The sequence below is a fragment of the Saccopteryx bilineata genome, chromosome 2 (assembly GCF_036850765.1).
Source record: "Saccopteryx bilineata isolate mSacBil1 chromosome 2, mSacBil1_pri_phased_curated, whole genome shotgun sequence".
Classification (NCBI taxonomy): Eukaryota; Metazoa; Chordata; class Mammalia; order Chiroptera; family Emballonuridae; genus Saccopteryx; species Saccopteryx bilineata.
The window spans coordinates 137,249,459-137,269,710 of record NC_089491.1 but is presented as its reverse complement, the minus strand read 5'-3'; the positions used below and the strand labels follow the sequence as shown (position 1 = coordinate 137,269,710).

Here is a 20,252-nt window from a genome sequence, read left to right as displayed (position 1 = left end):
TTAATTTACATTTCCTTCACCATTCTCTACTTCTAAATAAGACAGCAACTACAATTTGAGTTACCCATGCAGAATTGGTTAATTCCTCCCTGACCAGCAGTCTCTGGCCAACGGACAACAATGCAATACTTGACTAGTCTTCACATTGAAGAGTACACAAATATACTGAGAACAGTATCTATTCATATTTAAGATGCATTCTCTCTTCAAGCTTTATGAAAAGTCCTTTAAATAGCTATCTCTGACAAATACACATGACTCACTTTCGTCCTCTGGTTAGCCCACACACCCTGGACAGAACAGGAAAGGAGAGGTGAGCACACCCCCATTGTACTGCAGAGTTCACAGTTTTCTTTATTTCCTTCTGTTAAGGGCACATTTACAAACCTCCACCTATCTTGCTAATTAGACCATATCACATAAAACCACACTGCTGGAATTCCCTGTAATAGTTAATGTTGTTTTAAGAAAAAGTTTGTTTAAAGGTTTTACAAACATCCCATTTATTAATTACCCTTTCTCTGGTGAGACTAAAATCTTGGCAAAGGCACACCCAACACTAGCCTAACAAAGGCAGATTAATTTATAAAATTAAAAATGCAAGCCCTATATTTTGATGTCACATGAAAATACTCGGATTTTTCATGATGTTGAATAGATCTAAATTGTTGTACACATTTTACACAATAAGCATATTCTTACAAACACATAAGCATACAAACAAGAAGGAGAACCGTTTCTCACTAATACAGTCCTGCAGTACTATCTTTCTGTATTCCTACAGGTTCTGTTTATTTAGGACACCACAGAGAAGCAAGCACCAATATATAATCCCCTTCATCATAAACAGCAAACTCTTTTTCTATTTTATTAAGTTCCACAAGTATTTAGAAAACCTATATGTTACATACACTTTAATATAAAAAAATATGGATTGCCATACTATACAGAAAATATATAATAAATATACTTTACTTTCAAATACGTGAGGAATGACTGGCAAACCATAAATTCAAGCAAGAAATTTTATATTCACTATTTAAAAACTCACTTTTGCTAATATTTTATCCTATATATATTTAGCATACAGAAGCCTCCTTTGATACTCACAAATTTAATCACAATTATTCCACAGAAATTATTAGACTGAACTTTGTACCACTTTGAAAACAAGGCTATATTTTCAGAAAGATAGAGATTTCAGGGAAGCAGTCAAATAGTGAGCCCAAGATTTTCTAAATTGTTGAAAAAAATAAATTTCCAGAAAGCCTAACACACATGCCTGTGTATACATAAACTAGGTAAATATAAAGCAGATATAGAGTTATGGGTTATTTCCCAAGTTGTTATCCATAATTTTATCTTCCTCTCTTCTATCTACAATGACTCCATGAGTTAGTTACTCAGTGTTCCTTAAAAAAATTACTCAAACTTGTTTTAAATTAATCTATCTTAAGATTTAAATTAACTTTCTGCTGTAGATACAAGAGTATTTAAATTATTAAACGCTCCTCGCTATTCCACTTCCAGACTACGGTAAAGTAGATGCAGTCCTCCCAATGTTTATCAACAAGTACAACTAAATGGCCTGGACATTATGTTTAAAACAAATGTCAGAAGATTCCAGAAGAGAGTAGAAAAACAGACTACCCCAGGACCCGAGGACAGAAGGAATGACACAGTGGTAAGGTCTGTATATTTTCGCTTAGCCCCATAGAATGGGATGGCCAGCAACCAGGAAATACCACTGGGCACAAACAAAAGCATCCCTAAGAAATGCCTCCCTCTGCAGCCAAAGGACCATGAAAAAAGGCAGAACAGGAAACTATTCAATGCCACTTCATTAAATTTAATTTTTTAAATAAAATTATAAAAAATAATAATAATCAATATCCCCAAAATACATATTTTGGGGTGGTAAACTCTGCTTCCTCTCAACAGCAACAATAAAATAACATCAAACCAAAATTAAAAAAAGAAAACTTTTAAATAATAAACACCTTATCACAGCCATACCCCATGGAAAAACATAACCCCACATCCAGTACTTTGAGCAAAGGCCAGAGTGCTAAGCCTGGACTTCCACCCTCACCCAGTTACAAAGAGTCCTGAGGTGGTAACAGAAAATTCGTGCGGTTTGGCGGTGGTATGAAGACTTGCATCCCCAGCCAGAGGGAAGGAGGCTCGATTTCCCCCTCCTTTCTATGTCAGAAGCAGCTGAGTAGGGAGCCAGAACATTGACAACCCTTCAGAAGGAACAAGGCCTCCCGGCCCACGGTGCTAGTACAAGCACATGGGGAATAGCTACGAAGCACCTCTCCTCCGCCAAACCAGGGTGGTGCCCACCCAGGCCTACGTGGGGCCTGAAATACACTTTCTCTCAGGAGTAAGGAGGCACCCCTTCGGCCCCGGGTGTCACAGGTGGCTGAGTGGAAAATCTGCAATATCACCCCACACCTGACATTAATCAAGTGGCATCCACCCTTCTCCAACCTGTACAATATCAGAGGAGGCCTGTTAAAAGACAAGATTTAAACAAGATACAAGGTGTTGTACAAAATACCCCAAATGTGCAGGATATAACTAAGAACCACTAATCATATTGAAACAAATACTGACCACTATTTTCATTTTTGCTTTTTTATAAATAAAAGCTAAAATCCTCTTTAGAAAACAGGTACTAACGTAGATCTTTCATAAAAGCAAGTGGCTTACTGCACACTTTCAAAAAGCAGGTTTCCTGTATAAACTAAACAGGAGGCTTGCCTTTGAGTTCTATTTGGCTATCAGACCTCCTAGCTTATTCTTCTATCACTTCTTTGGCCAAGGTGATAAAATACTCCTTAAGTTAATTTACTCTTAATCACATTGTATAAAAAAGGGAGAAGCCCTTCTTGGTGCTGAAGTAAAATCATCTGGCAGATGATTTTCTTTGGAAAGTACTGTTTCCTGTAAAAGGAAGATCTTTTAAAATTGAACATTAGTTTTGAGGACTCAAGTTGTAACTCCTAAATTATCACCATTAATAGTAAAAGCAGTAAGATAATGACAGTGCCACTTGGCATTTATATAGGACTGTACTGCGAAAATCTTAAGTGCTGTATGGTCAGGTCCTAGATGGTTTCTCCAGTATGTTACTGTTCCCACTAACAGACTGAGAAACGAAATTTGCAAAGGCAGAGTATATGTAAAACTATAGGGCCCAGAATAAGTTCCTCAGCACAGACATAAGAAAACACAACGTTTTGTCAATATTCAGATTTTTTGTTTTTGTTTTTGTGACAGGGACAGAGAGAGACAGAGAGAGGGACAGATAGGAACGGACAGACAGGAAGGGAGAGAGATGAGAAGCATCAATTCTTCCTTGCAGCACCTTAGTTGTTCATTGATTGCTTTCTCATATGTGCCTTGACCGTGGGGCTCCAGCAGACCGAGTGACTCCTTACTCAAGCCAGCAACCTTGGGCTCAAGCTGGTGAACCTTGCTCAAACCAGATGAGCCTGCGCTCAAGTGGGTGACCTCAAGGTTTCGAACCTGGGCCCTCCGTGTCCCAGTCCGACGCTCTATCTACTGCGCCACTACTTGGTCAGGCAGTATTCAGTTTTGTGCCTTCTAATATGCACCTAAAATTCCAAGTATAGGGCAGGTAAACATGGCTGTACACAATGTAATTAGTCCTTGGTGAACAGGGTGTGCATAATGTTAGTTCACGGTCATCCAAAAATATATATTAATTGAGCCCACATTACATGCCTGGTATTGCTCTAGGCACTAGAAAGGAAAGTTCCTAATTTCATGGAGCTAACACTCTGGTGAGGGAAAAAAAAAATCAAAATAATAGGTGGAAATAAGTGCTATGAAGAGGGACAGAAAAGCAAAGAAAAGGGACAAGGAAATGTGGAGCGTGTCCACAGCTCTCATTTCCCACAGCATCTGGTCAGGAAACCTCCCCAGGAGCTGGCATCGGAAGGTTCATGGAGACTTACTAAATGCAATTTCCAAAAATGTAACTCATATAAATATAATTTGAATATGCATCCAAAATTTATTCTCATTTATTAATAAATAAAATTATATTAAGACTAAATAAATCACAAGTTAAGACTGGCTCAAAGTATATTTAAAGATATATATATTTACATAATTTAAATAACAAATTGTTTCAAAGAAATGTGCTAGGTTAAGAGATAAAATTCGTCTTAAACACTCTTACAGGGTTATCTTTTTTTAACAGACAGAAATTATTTACATTGCCTCTAGGAAAAGGAAATAATTAGCATGGAACATCAATAAACTATGTGGCAAAGTACATTCTCCAAAATAATCCTTGGGTAGGTCTCTAACAATGTCCCCACAGACATTGAAAGAACACACTGCTCAACCTTTTCCTTACTTTCATGTTTTGCACAATTTTTAACAGAGCCATGTAGACATCTGAGGAAGAGCTTTCCAGGCAGAAAGAATGTCACTAAATGATCCACCATTTCCCTCCATGCACCACTCCAACAGCCAAGGAATGTCCTCCTAGGCCAAACTCACACATTCACCTGGACCTTATTATGAAGTCTGGTGCAAGGAAATAACTGGAAGTAAAATGAAAAATCTGGAGAAGCCAGAAGATTTACACTGGAAAGAGAATGAGAATTGAGGCTGGAAAGTGATTTGATTTACATTTTTAAAAACACTACCCTACCTGCTGAGAGAAAGCCTCATTAAGAAGGAGAGCAAGAGCAGGAACTAGAAGATCACTTAGGAGACTATTAAAATGATCTAGGCAAATAAACATGTTGGTCAGATGGGCAAGTGCAATGGAGGAAAAAAAAGCATAATCTGGGAATGTTGGTGGGGGATGTCGGCACTTTCGGGAAGGATCTCTGACAAGTTGACATCAGCATGAAGACCTGAATGATATAAACAAGAAATCATGCAGAAAATTAAGGGATTAGTGTTCCTGATATAGAAAGAAAGCAAAATGAGGAGAAAGAGGCAGGGAAAAGAAAGGGAGAAAGGATAAAAGAGAATACAGAGCCTTGAAAACCATTTTAAGAACTTGCTTGACTTTTAGTTTGGGTGAGATGAGAAGCCACTAAAGGTTTCAGAGCACAGACATGACATAATCAACTTCCAAGTATTAAATTGATCACTGTGGGTGTGAGGTGCAGAATGGTCTACAAGTAGGCTATGACAGAAGCATAAAGATTAGTTTGAAGAAACTTTAGTATTCCAAGGGAGAAACATAGATGGCCTAGAACAGGTTAGTAACAGTGACCATAATGATAAACAGTTGACACCTGGATATTTTGAAGGTAGAGCCAACAGATTTTCCAGACAAAATAGACATAGAATAAGTACAAAAATAATTATAAATGTGGGTTTCAGCCTCAGCAAATGGAAAGAAAGAGTTGCCATTTATTGAGATGGGGAAGAACAGAAAAAAATAAGTTTATTAAGGAAATCTGAGGAGGAAAATAAAAGATGACATTGATTACAATTTATGAAAAAAGGTTAAATATCACAATTTGGGGTTTATAGGGTTCTAAACTCTTTTCAAATATTATTACAAATAAGAAAAATTAGAATGCCTAAATTTTATCCATCAGAAACAGAATATTTTCCACCAAACTGAGTTTCAAACAACTAACCCTCACAGCTTCTCTTAGATTCATACTTTTCAAAATGCCATTTATCAATAATTTCATCCATGTTGGTCAACATCTTACATGTTGATCATTCATTCATAACGTATTTTTGAAATTATATGACATGCTTCAGCAAACGGCATACAAATAAACTATAAACACACTCAGTTTACCTGGAGTTTTTCATATCTATCTTGGAAAGAAATGGCCTCTTGCTCTTTTTCTTTAAGGAAATCTTTTTCTATGATACAATGCTTTTCTAGCAATGATTCCACATCCTGAAAGAGAAATTCAAGTCCAGAGTATATAATATGTAATAGCATGAAATATATTTAACCTTTTCAATGACTATACCAGAACCTCTTTGGTAAGAAAAAAACACACAGGAAATAAGGTTTAAAGTTCAATAATATTGTAGATTGTATGCTTCACTCTCATTATTCATGCTAATAAATGAGTGAAAGCATCTAAGTTAACACTGTAGTCAACATAATCTATCCTACATATACTTTATATAAATTTACTAAAGTCTAGATACATTTGTAGGAGAAAGAAATGACAACATAAGTAATTTACTAAAATAGCTGTATATCTAAGTACTCTTGTCAAATATCCCATGATACCTGAACTTCACATAGGAACAAGAGTGTTACAAATCTTCTAAATTATGTAAGAAATACCATACTACCTGCTTTCAAAGTAAATAAAAATAAACCAGAAAAAAAGCATTAGTTAGAGAAAACAAAAATCCAGTGAAATATGTGCATGTCTTAAAAGTTCACATTTAAGGCCACAGATTTCTTATTAAAGGCTTCTAAGTGACAAACTCAAAGGACTGGTTTAAACCTAAAGCCAGGGGAAGACTGTATCTTCTTCTACTGATGAATTTTTAGTCAGAGATTGAGTTCATATCAAATTTCCAGAATGTACAGTTGAAAACTTTTTTTTTAGTAAAATATAAATATACCTTTTTAATTCTCTGTTTTTCTTCTTCAGAAACTCTGAGTTTAGTCTCCAGACTTGAAATTTTCTGCTGAAGCTGAATGTTTGATACACTGGCTCCAGGGTCCTCAGAATCATCCACAAATGCAATTGTTCCATTACTTTTCTCATCAGTTAAACCCAATGGAAAAAGTGAGATATCCATATCAGTGTGTGTTGATTGCTGAATCTAAACCACATTAAAAAAATACATACAAGAGGAAAAAGTTTACACTGTACCAATAATGAGAACATCCAAAGGGCACCAGAAACCACATTTGGAAATTAAGTGGTAGGAAGGGTTCCGAAATTATTTCACCCTTTCAGTAAATCAACAGACCTCAACTGTTACAACAACCTGATCTTCGCAGTAAGACACAAAATTTCCTCTAAACTTTAGAGTTTAAAGCATATATCATTTTGCAAGTAAAACACTTGAAAACTTAAAACTTTTCTTATACTTGACAGTGTATAATTAAGTATAGACACATCTGATACTCACCAGTAGATACACACACACGTGTAGAATTTGCTTATATTTTTAATTGCAAATAAGAATTTGAAATTTATCTAAAACTTCTATCACTTTCTAGTAAAGATAACAGCTGACTCAAGAGTGTGTACAGCACTTGGAAAATCTGGAGTAAATCCAACATCTAAGACAATGACTGGATCAATAAATATTTGAATTAATAAACCCTAAGACAGCTATCTTTTTTTACTTCTACTCTAAAATTGAAAGGAAACCTCTAATACCTGAAAACATAAAATAAGCACCCTTGAAAAGAGAAATAATTATTCCTTTTGTGTAACTATTTTCATTTTTGAAGTTCAAGATTTAAAATGCAAAACTAAGTTGATTTTAATACATGAGATATTCAAACCATATTTTGGTAACTGAGGTTAATGAAATACTTTGCAATTGTTACAAAAAACAAAGATGTTATTCAGTTTTTTAAATTCTAGATATTAGCCTCAAAGAGTATGTACAGAAATAATTTTCAGAAAGTTAAAAAAATAAAAATAATCTTCAAAGCTTCAATTAAATTGTATTCAATTTTTTTAGCACACAAATTTCCTATAAAAAAATGCATGTCTTTACCTGTGTTTTAGGAACAGTTTGACTGACACTGACGTCTGCATGGGTAACCTCTGGTGATGAAATAATACTGGGCTCAGAGGAGAGGCAGCCAACTGATGGAGAAGAGTGGTCACAGTCTAGTACAATCACAGGAGAAGCTGGAGAAAGATGGACTCCAGGTACTAAAGTAAAACAAAGAAAGAAACAAAAAGATGTTAAAGAGAAAATAAAGAACCGGTTGAAAGGAAAAAAACAGAGTAGAAAGAGGAAAAAGAAAATAATAAAGGAAGTAAAAGCAAAATGACTGAAAATAAGAATTATCTGACTATTTCTGAAGGACCGTTACCAGAAATCTAAAACTAGTGTCTCTAAATTGAACATGACATTTCTACATGAAACCAAGCAAACAAAACAATTTACTAATATTTTAGAGTTTATCTATAACACATTACCATAAGAAGTGCACTTGCAATTTGTGAGGTCGGTTGGCAATGGGAGAAGGTCACGTGAAGAACCAGGTCCGGGGTCTTTGGCTGGAACCACCCACATCCATGCCCACCAAAAGAAACAGCCCCGGAGCACTTTGAAAAAGAATGACTGTCAGCCAATAAAATTTCGCTATGTCATATCAACCCGCCAGCACCATACCAACGCTATAAATTACCTCCGGGTGGGGGAGGCTGCGCAACTTCCCTGGCCTGTCCTGCGGACCAGTGAACCTCGCCTGAGATGCGCTCTACATAAAGCTTTTGCTTTTCCACACTTGGTGGCTACGTCCTTCTTTCTTCCTCGACGGGAAATACCTTACACAATTCAGAAAAAGTATTCAAACATACTACCTATCTACCAATAGCTAAGAAAAAGCACCAGCCTACTACCTGCTAGCAACAGGCAGAGACACTACAGGCAGAGACACTACCTGGGCATGGAGAAGACAGCAGTGAGCAGACAAGAAGCCATGTACTCAATAACCTTATGACCAAGTGTTCAAGTCAAAACAACTTTTTACTACAATCAAGTGAGCTAAGGGAAGAACAATTATTTTAAAATTACTAAGCCAATTGTCTCTGTCTTAACTTCTTTTATCAACAACAAAAGATTTTTCATATTAAAGTCATAAATTTTAGTTTCCTGAATTGGTTTTCATAGAAAACCAATGTTGAAATACAATTCTGTAATTAGTTTCACAACAAAACATTATTAGATTGCGATTAGTGTTCAAATACAAAGATCATGAAGGAAAGCAAATTGTCAAGCATGAAATAAAACAAAAATATTGATGAGGGCAAAATAAACAAAGATTACTATTACTTTATTTTCAAATGTTCTTTCTAAAAATTCAAATACATTTATTTGTATTGTGTATTTTAAAATTTAAGAAGAGTAAGTTATTTTGAGCAGTAATCCATGTGTATGTTTTGACTTTTTAAATTATAAAGACCTTCATTCCACATTGGCATCAGTGGCAACGCCAGAGAAGCTCTACCATAAATTCTGAAAGGCAGCTCACAATGGAAACTGCATTTCTTCCTGAAGAAAAATATTTATATGGTCATTAGGTATTAATAAACTAGAGAATACATCAATTTCTGATTGGTATCCTACCAGATCACTTACTTATCTTAACATACACTTTCATTTTATAGCAATATTATGGTTTTAAAATAGTATGTCCTGAAGCACAAAGGTTGCCTGTTTGATTCCTGGTCAGGGCACACACAGGAACAGATAAATGTTCCTGCCTCTCTCTCTCTCTCTCTCTTCCTCTCTCTAAAATCCATTAATAATTTTTTTAAAAAAGAAACTCATAAAAATATCATTCTGCTCTAACACCTGAACATTTTTTTTTTTCTGTATTTTTTTGAAGCCGGAAACGGGGAGAGACAGTCAGACAGACTCCCGCATGCGCCCGACCGGGACCCACCCGGCACGTCCACCAGGGGGCGACACTCTGCCCACCAGGGGGCGATGCTCTGCCCCTCTGGGGCGTCGCTCTGTTGCGACCAGAACCACTCTAGCGCCTGGGGCAGAGGCCGAGGAGCCATCCCCAGAGCCCGGGCCATCTTTGCTCCAATGGAGCCTCGGCTGCAGGAGGGGAAGAGAGAGACAGAGAGGAAGGAGAGGGGGAGGGGTGGAGAAGCAGATGGGCGCTTCTCCTGTGTGCCTTGGCCGGGAATCGAACCCGGGACTTCTGCACGCCAGGCCGATGGTCTACCACTGAGCCAACCGGCCAGGGCTAACACCTGAACATTTTAACATGTCTTTATGGTTTCATCTATATAGTCAAAATCTAAGACAAGATGTCATGTCCCAAGTTAAAATCTCAATTGGTAACATGAAATGGTCAAGTACATCATATTAAGAAAAGGAGGGGGCCCTGGCCGATTGGCTCAGCGGTAGAGCGTCGGCCTGGCGTGCGGGGGACCTGGTTTCGATTCCCGGCCAGGGCACATAGGAGAAGCGCCCATTTGCTTCTCTACCCCCCCTCCTTCCTCTCTGTCTCTCTCTTCCCCTCCCGCAGCCGAGGCTCCATTGGAGCAAAGATAGCCCGGGTGCTGGGAATGGCTCCTTGGCCTCTGCCCCAGGCACTAGAGTGGCTCTGGTCATGGCAGAGCATCGCCCCCTGGTGGGCAGAGCGTAGCCCCTGGTGGGCATGCCGGGTGGATCCCGGTCGGGCGCATGCGGGAGTCTGTCTGACTGTCTCTCCCCGTTTCCAGCTTCAGAAAAATACAAAAAAAAAGAAAAAAGAAAAGGAGGGAAAGTGGGTAGAATAAAGGAAGGGAGACAAGGAGGAAGTAAAGAGATAAATAGGGGAAAGGGGAAGTTGAGGGAGGAAAGTCAGAGGAGAGCACATGAGGCACTCTCAGAGGAGAGCACATGAGGCACCCTCACCCTCACTCTTCCCACTACTTCAGCCTATCACACTTTCCCTTCACAACCAAATGGCTTGTCTCCAAATGATTCTTGTCTCAATTTTATTCTTCACCCAACCCTCATCACTCCACTGAACTCATCAATTAAAATACTAATTTTCCTTTCAGTTACTCTTAAATCAAATGAGTACTTCTTATTCTATCTTTCCTTAGTTCAGGCACTGATACCAATGACCCTCTCTTTACTTTAAAATTTCCCTTGGCCCTGTGACCATTAGATTCTAGATTTCCTAATAGTATACTTTTTCTCCTTTCCTTTTCACGCTCTTTCTCCACTCAATCTTAAGATTCACTGTCTCCTTCCAGCTCTGATCTCAATATTCACATTATTCTTACCACTTTCAAAGCCCATTGTTTAAATTATCACCTATAAGCTGATGACACCTAAATTCACAACTGTAGTACAAACCATTCTGCAGACCTCCAGATCCAAATATTTACCTCACAGTTCCATTTAGCTGTCTACTAGGTACATCAAACTTATCCATCATCTTATATGAACCTGCTTTGCTTCATGTTTTCTATTTTAGTTAATAGTCTCTCAATAAACTATTTGCCCAAGCAAGAAATGATACCATTAAGGGTTGACTTTATTCCAGTCACACTGTGCAAGTAACAGTTACTGATTATGCCATATTGTTATATACCTCTGTGACCTCACAATATTACTGCTTAAGTAAAAATCATAGCTACAAAGTCAGAAATGGATTCAAATTTCAACACTAACAATTGTTATGCAGTCTTGCATAACACAAGATGCCTTTCTGAAAATGGAGAAATAAATACTATGTACTTCAAGCAATGTTATACAGATTAAATTAGATAATATAAATAAACTGCCTGGCTGTACTAGACAGGTGTATGATAAACATTCAATAAATATAAATTATTAAATTTTTGTATTATTGACAACATTCAAAAAGAGCTTTCCAAGGATTCCTTTCACCTCCATTACCCACCCAACAACAATATAATTTAATTTCCCTGTCAATACATAACAATTTTTAAAAGGAATAATATTAAAACATTGCATATCAAACTATGGGATACATTTAAAGCAGTGTTTAGAAAAAAATCTATAGCCTCAAATACTGCAATTTATTAAATAAATTATCCTGGCTGGATAGTTCGGTTGGTTAGAGCACCATCCCAATATGCAAAAGTTGTGGGTTCAATTCCTGGTCAGGGCACATACAGGAACAGACTGATGTTTCTGTTTCTCTCTCTCCTTTTAAAATCAATCAATAAATTTAAAATTAAATAGATAAATTAATTAAATTCCCAGCTCATAAACTAACTAGACACAAGGAAGATTAAAGGCACAATAAAAGCCTTGGCTGGTTGGCTCAGTGGTAGACCATCGGCCTGGCGTGCAGAAGTCCCGGGTTCGATTCCCGGCCAAGGCACACAGGAGAAGCGCCCATCTGCTTCTCCACCCCTCCCCCTCTCCTTCCTCTCTGTCTCTCTCTTCCCCTCCCGCAGCCGAGGCTCCACTGGAGCAAAGATGGCCCGGGCACTGGGGATGGCTCCTTGGCCTCTGCCCCAGGTGCTAGAGTGGCTCTAGTCGCAACAGAGCGACGCCCCGGAGGGGCAGAGCATCGCCCCCTGGTGGGCAGAGCCGGGTGGATCCCGGTTGGGTGCATGCAGGAGTCTGTCTGACTGTCTTTCCCCGTTTCCAGCTTCAGAAAAATACAAAAAAAAAAAAAAAGGCACAATAAAAATAATACAAATTTCAAAGTAAATTAAGAAAATATATCTAATTAATCAAATCTTGAATTTCTAAAAAAAATAAAATGGTACTTAACATATTAACAATAAAAGAGCAAAAGTACAAATATACAACTTAAATGATGAGAACATAATAATTAAAAAAGAAGAAAAGAACTGGGCACTTGAAAACTGTATAATATTGTTAACCAATGTCTCCACAACAAATTCAATTTAAAAAAAAATTTTTAAAACAGGAGAAAAAAATTTAAATAATAAAACTTCTATAGAATTCTAAGTATATAAATTTGAAAAATCTAGAACTAATGGGCAATATACCGCAGAAATATAATTTAAAGATTTGATCTGATAAAAGCTTTAAAAAAAACTTTTACAAATATATCTATTTCCTTGGGGGGGGAAAATAAAGCTCTCAGACCACTACCCTACATATAAAGCATTTCAAGATGATTTCTACTAAAAATTCAAAAAATGGATAACAATCCTTTAAAACTGATCCAAAGTGCAAAAAATAAAGGAAAACTTTAAAACACTTCGAAAAGACTCAAAGGTATTCCTGAACAATGGTCAACATATTCCTTGTAATTAGATAGGAAATTAAATATCATGAAAATGCCAATCTTCCCTTATTTATTTTATAGACCTAATATAATTCCCATAAAAGTATCAGTGAGCTTTTTTATAACGTAGCTAAACAAACAGACATTAAACATCACATGGAAGAAGTAAAAATGCAACAACAAAAAAACCAACCCAAAAAACAGGTAAATACTAAAAAAAAGTATAAGAAGGATACTAAACCTTCTTATTAACATGTACTAACTTAAACTACACTAAAACATGCTACCAACCTCATTACTATATTCTGCATCAAATTACATAACATAAGATACACCCATTATATAACTATTTAAAACTACACACACACACACACATAATTGCTTTTCTGGTGCATCAATAAACAGACCAGAAAGTAGAGAAATAGACTCATGTCGATATGAAACTTAAGGATACGACAGAAGTGGTATTTCAAGTCACTGAGACAAAGGTGGGCTTAGTAATAAAAAGTGCCAAAACAACTGACTATCCATTTGAGACAGGATAAAATTAGACTAATACCTTACACTAAAGATTAAAAAACAATTAACTCCAAATGAATCTGAGATAAAAAATAAAAACTTTTTTTAAATGAGAACAGGTAATTACCAAAAGAAAATACAAGGGAGTTACTCCTTTGGTATAAAAAGGAGCTTTAAAACTATGACTTGACCCCAAACACAATAAAAGATTTACAAATTTGACGATAGGTTATATAAAAACATTTTTCTGTCAAAATTTAACTTATATAGAATCAAGAAACAAGTGACAAATTTTAAAAAATATGTATAATATGTATCACAGATAAAGGCTAATATCCCTAAAATATATAAAGAACATATAAAACTGGGGGAAAAGATTGAAAAAGAACAGCCTATATAAATGGGCAATAATGTAAACAATTCACCAAAATGAAAATATATAATAGAAATAGCCTTTAAATGTATAAAAATATAGAGATACATGCATTTACCCACTTGTTATAAAGGACACACAATAAAGACAAACTAAGGAAGCAGAGGTGGAATGAAATGGACAGAGAGAAGAAATGAATATTAAGAAATACCTCTTCACTGAGTGTAGTGTTTTTAATATGGTTCTGAGTTTTAGAACCATGGCAATGTTTAACGTAATCAATAAAATAAAAGTAAAATCAGCCAGCAGGGAAACAGGAGGAGTTAAATCCTAAAATAAAATACAAAGAGCAATAAATTAAACCATATTTCAAGTGAATGATCTAATCACAATTACAAGTTGGGGAGGGGGAGGCCAAGAACTAACCTAAGTTCCTTTGGAACACAAATTGTGAGCATATTGTCTCAACATAAGTAAAAAAAAAAAAGTGCTAGTAAACACTAAAAAGAGAAAGAGGAAGAAAAAAGAAAATAAAGAAAAGGGGAAAGAAGAATAAAGATAAAGTAAATGTGGTAAAATGAACAATTGGCCTGACCAGGCAGTGGTGCAGTCAATAGAGTATCGGGCTGGTTGGAAACCCCAAGGTCACCGACTTGAGCAAGGAGTAACCAGCTCTAAACACTTGATATAATTAAAATCATGCATAAGAATATTCCTAGCCTGGCTGGTGGTGGGGCAGTGGATAAAGCATGAACCTGGGACACTGAGGTCCCAGGTTAGAAATCCCAAGGTTGCCAGCTAGAACACAAGCTCATCCAGCTTGAGCACAGGGTTGCCGGTGTGAGCATGAGATCATTGACATGATCCCATGGTCACTGGCTTAAGCCCAAAGGTTGGTGGCTTGAGCAAGGGGTTTCTGGCTCAGCTGGAGCCCCGGGGGTCAAGGCACATACAAGCAATCAATGAACAGCTAAAGTGACACAGCTACAAGTTGATGTTTCTCATCTTGCTTCTTCTTTCTCTCTCACTAAATATATATATATTTATATATATTCCTAGAAGTACTGTTCATATAGTGAATGACAACAGTCTAAATACCATTGATAATCAAATAGTTAAGTGAGCAGTGGCCTAAGCATACACTAGAATATTTATCAGGAAGTACAAGTATATGAAACAATATAGATGAGACTTAGAAACAAATTTGAGTAAAAACAAGTAAATTGCAGAAGAGTTCACACAGCGTTAACCCATTTTTATAAGGCACATACATAAGCAAAACGCTTTAGAGATACATATATATTATTTTTACAAAAGCAAAGAAATAATAAATATTTAGGAAAATGGTTTCCTCTGGGGGAAAGCACAGGGATACAATGAAAGGTGATTACTAGAATTGATAATGTTCAATTTCTTGAGTTAAATTATAGATTCATGAGTGCAATTTTTAAATACAACAAAGAAAAAATAATTACATGTTTAAAAATATAATGCTGAAGACTTTTTATTTTAAAGTCCTATCTGATTGTAGTACTCAACTTGCAAAGACTATATTGTCCCACAGATAATAACTTACTCTGGATAAATAAATTAGGAAAAAACCCTAATCAAACTAAAGACCAATAAGTTTACTCAAAGAAATGACGCTTTTTTGTCAAAAGATATCAAGAATCAGCCATAGACCAATAAACAAGATTTGGAGTTTGCAAGCCTTTCCAACATCCTGCTAATCACATCAATACTTATTCCAGACATAAGGAAAGTTGAAACTAAAATGACCATAATTGACATGTGCTTTCAACTTATGAGAAATTAGTGAGATTGATAACATGTTTACTAAATATATCATAATCCACCCTAATTTTAAAAATAAAAAAACAAACCAAATTAGTGCTGAGAAAGAGAACACATAAATGTCTTACCCTCTAAATGCTAACAAGATTTTTTCAGTTAACTTCTAATTTTTTCACAATACTAGAATATTCACATCTTCAAAAAATTTTAGGTAACTAACCAATAACAATAAGTCACCCTAAATAATCCACATTGGTAAATATTGTCCACATATGTAAACTCAAAATATCATTGATAATTTTGATTATACACATGTATTATAGGTTTTCTTAATATAGGGTAAATTGTAAAGTTAATAATAGAAATTTACAAATGCCTGGCCCGTGGTGGCACAGTGGATAAGGCGTCAACCTGGAATACTGAGGTCACCAATTCAAAACCCTGCCACCCACTTCTGCTCTTCCCCCCATCTAAAAGTCAATAAAAAATTTTTTAAAAGAAACTTACAAATTCTAACATGTAAAATATAATCATCTTCTCAGCTAGTGAAGAGGATATAATTTTTAAAGTATCAAACTATGGTATTCTTTGGTCTATTAAAAAGTTAACTGGTGTCCATCTTCATGCCCAAAATCTTGAAATTCAGAAGATCAAGTATACCCAGCAGCACAAATCTTATCCAAAATATTTAAATAGTAGAAATCCACAAAATTTGTTTCTTTGGATATTTTGGTTATTTACTGGATTTTAAGTCTTGTCTGATTTGTGGTATAGCACAGTGGATAAAGTGATGACCTGGAATGCTGAGGTCACCAGTTCGAAATCCTGGGCTTGCCTGGTCAAGGCACATATGAGAAGCAATTACGAATTTGATGCTTGCCCCCCCACCCTCCTTTCTCTCACTCTCTTCTCTCTAAAATCAATAAATAAAATCTTATTTTTAAAAAAATCTTTAATATACAAGTAAGAGTAGAGACAATTTGCTTCATTTCAAATGAAAAAATCTTTATTTCCTAAAACTTAGAGGATACAAGGTCAGCATACACTCCTCTACAGACATAATGCTAATCAAAAGTGCAATTAATGACACTTTTTCATCTTTAACTTTGTAATGGTAATCACCAAATTCATTGGTAGTTCTCTTCTAAAACACAGAAAAGCCACTATATCATAACACCACACAAGCAACAAAAAAAGAGAAAAGAATGCCACACAAGCAAAGGACACTAAATTTCCAAATAGTATGCAATTTTTTCCAGTAATTCTGTCTGTGGTCAACTCTGTTTTGTTCCCATAAGAACAACTCTTGCAAAGTCTAAACTAGAAACAGGTGTAAACAACCATGCACTTAACTACTCACAAAGAAATTTGTTTATCTCTGTTAACAGTCAAATAATTCAAGAGAAGAACACCAATAAAATGAGAATAAATTTTACTACTTTTAACTAGAATATATTTTTCATCTTTAATTTTCATTCAAACATTCTTTTACCCAACCCAGGCACCCTTTAGTCACCATTCTTTCATCTCACAGGTACATTTGAGGATGGTGATTTTATCTTTCACAAACTGTCATCTTGCTCAAATCCTCTGACACCCTGATATATTTTCAGGTCTATGTATGAACCCACTTTTACTATTCAATGCTCATTGTTGAGATCTTTGTAAATCAATTATGTACGGAAATCATTCATTTGTGGAAATTAAAGAATATGCAAGAATTGAGGATGATTCAATAGTATTTCTAAATATAAAGATATGTTAGTAAATATAAAATAATGAACAGGTTTCTTTTTTCATTGACAGAAATCAGTATAAAAGTCAGTGTTTATAAAAGATACTACCTCTACCCAAGAAGGATTCTCTACAGAAAATGCCCTTTGATTTATACCTTAATGGATCATTTAACTTATTGGATTTCCAGATATATCTAGGATATCTATGTCAAAGATTTAAAGAGAAAATATATCAGAGCTTAAAAAGGAAGAGGAAATAACAGGAAAAGTCACTTTCTCAATAAAAATGGATAACACAATTGATAAAATTTCTACAATTTTAGTCAACTTTTTAATTATTCTCTAGAGAATTCTATAAATAAAAGCTCCACTTCCTCTTGTTTCTTTGAGGAGTAACAGTGTGTTCATAAGGACTGTGTGGGCAACACCGTATTTATCAAGTTGCAATAAGCAATATTTAGAATTATGCAAATGACTTTAAAAAACCTTTTATTTGATAACCAAGACATGCAGAGGATGGAGTTCTCATAATCCACGGCTAGCAGGGCAAACACAAAATATCATGTTAATTTAAGTTTTTTAACAGAAAAATAAAAATAAGTTATTTAAATCAACACTGGTTCTTTACTATCACAGCAGAAAGACAATCTCACTGCATCCAAAAAATAAATAAAAATATAAAAAGAAACAAACTAATAAAATCCAAAGCATATTATCTAATGAGTGTAACAAAGTTGAAGAATACAGAAAAAAATTTCAAAATTATGAATCTATTTAAGCTAACCTACTACCTAAACTCTGAGATTGTTTTTCCTTTTAACTCTTGTTCACATGAAGTGACCAACACAGGAAAATTCTAAGCAATTTACCAAGAGGTAGAAAAATAATATCAAAACATAAGTAAAGTGATATGCTGAGACAGTTTCTGGCTCCTAAGTCTATAGACACTAGATTCTTAAAAGTATCTTTCAGACACCAAAAGCAAAGGCAACAAAAGCAAAAATAAAAGGCAACCTATTAAATGGAAGAAAATACTTGCAAATCATATTTCTGACAAGGAGTTAATATCCAAAATATATAAAGAACTCATACAACTCAATAACAACAACAAAATTTCAATTAAAAACTGGGTGGAGACTCTGAATAGACATTGTCCCAAAGATGACATACAAAACCAGCAGATACATGAAAAGGCGCCCATCATCACTAATCACCAGGGAAATGGAAATCAAAACCACAAGGAGATACTACCCCACACCTGTTAGAATGGTTATTATCAAAAAGAAAAAAACAAAAAGTACTGGTGAGGATTTGAAGAAAAAGTAACCCTATGAACTGTTGATGGAAATGAAGCTGGTGCTTTCACTATAGAAAGCAGTTTTAAGATTCCTCTAAAATTTTTAAATAGAAATACCATGTGATCTAGCAATTATACTTCTGGATATTCACCCAAAGGAAACCAAAACACTAACTCAAAAAGATATACACACTTTCTGATCACTGCAGCCATATTTACAACAGCCAGATATGAAAACAATCTATGTGTGCATCAATGCATGAATGGATAAAGAAAATCTGGCATACACACACAAAATATGGAACATTTATTCAGCCACAAGAAAGACTATCTTGCCATGTATGACAATATGAAAGAGTATTGAGGGCATTATAATAAGTGATATAAGTCAGAAAAAGACAAATACCATATGCTCTCATATGTAAAATCAAATTAAAACAAAGAAAAAAACAAACAAAAAACTAGCTCATAGATACAAGAAAACAGATTGGTGATTGTCAGGGGTATAGAGTGTGGATGAAATGATGCACTGGGTCAAAATGCACAAATGTCCAGTCATAAAATAAATCATGAAGATTTAATAATACTGTATTTCACATTTGAAAGTTGCTTAGAGTAAATCTTCAAAGTTCTCATCACAAGAAAAACAGTTGTAACTATGTATGGTGATGGATAACTAGACTAACAGTGATTACTTTGCAATATTTACAAATACAATCACTTAGATGCATACCTGAAACCAATATAACATTACATGCCAATTATACCTCAATAGATAATTTGCCCTAATAACATATTGGTATTGAAACAAATAATAAATAAATAAACCTTATCTAAAGTATTTAGTAGTTACATATTATAAAAAGACTTGCCATTTTTAGTAGAGTTGATTTTACTGTTGGAACATCCAAATATCAAATGATTAAAATAAAATAATAGTGTGTTGCATGTAATAAGCATATAATAAACAAATCTCTTGAGGATTCATTTAGAAATTATTTTAAATATTAAATATTTGAAATATAATATAAAGGTCATTTTCAAAAAAAAAGGTAAAATTTGATTCTTAGAGAGATATAAACTGAATACATTGAAAGATTTTATTCTATTCATACAATGAGGGAACCAGGCAAAAGTTATAAGCAGTTCAAAAGGAAAAGTCAAAATAGTACTAATTTATGGGGAGTAAAGCAATGTTGAAGTAAAATGCAAATAGAAGTGAAATGTTTTTCCAAAGGTGAAAAGGAAGTTAATCAAAACTTTACTAGACAGCACAGAATTTATATGTCTATCAGTAACCTACAACAGTGCTTTTCAACTGCCAGTCTGCAAGAGTCAACCAACCTGATGTTGCAAGATTATAGACCAAGGATCTTAGTCAAATTTGCTTATGTTCAGGGTGAGTTCTGCCTTCTTGGTCCCTGAAATAATTCTCTTATTTTCACTGCTCCCCAAGTGTAAAAAAGTTGAAAATCACTGCCTACAACAAAAAGAGCTGTAAAATATGAAATAGCTCAAAGACAATGTACAGAACCAGAATTTGATAACTCTGAAACTTGTCCTGAATGTACACAATGTACAGTTTTCATCAAAAGACTTTTTTTCTATATA

General features: G+C 35.1%; 1 protein-coding gene across 3 annotated transcripts in view; it reads right to left on the bottom strand.

Moving 5' to 3' along the window:
• CCDC91 (coiled-coil domain containing 91) overlaps nucleotides 1-20,252 on the bottom strand; it is a 425,554-nt gene that overhangs the window by 285,743 nt on the left and 119,559 nt on the right. For all 3 annotated transcript variants that reach the window (XM_066258026.1, XM_066258025.1, XM_066258027.1), the window contains 3 exons: nucleotides 7,723-7,883; nucleotides 6,607-6,810; nucleotides 5,813-5,917 (listed from right to left, as the gene is read on the bottom strand). In XM_066258026.1, coding sequence (XP_066114123.1) covers nucleotides 5,813-5,917; nucleotides 6,607-6,810; nucleotides 7,723-7,883 — 470 coding nt within the window. The remainder of the gene's footprint in view (nucleotides 1-5,812; nucleotides 5,918-6,606; nucleotides 6,811-7,722; nucleotides 7,884-20,252) is intronic.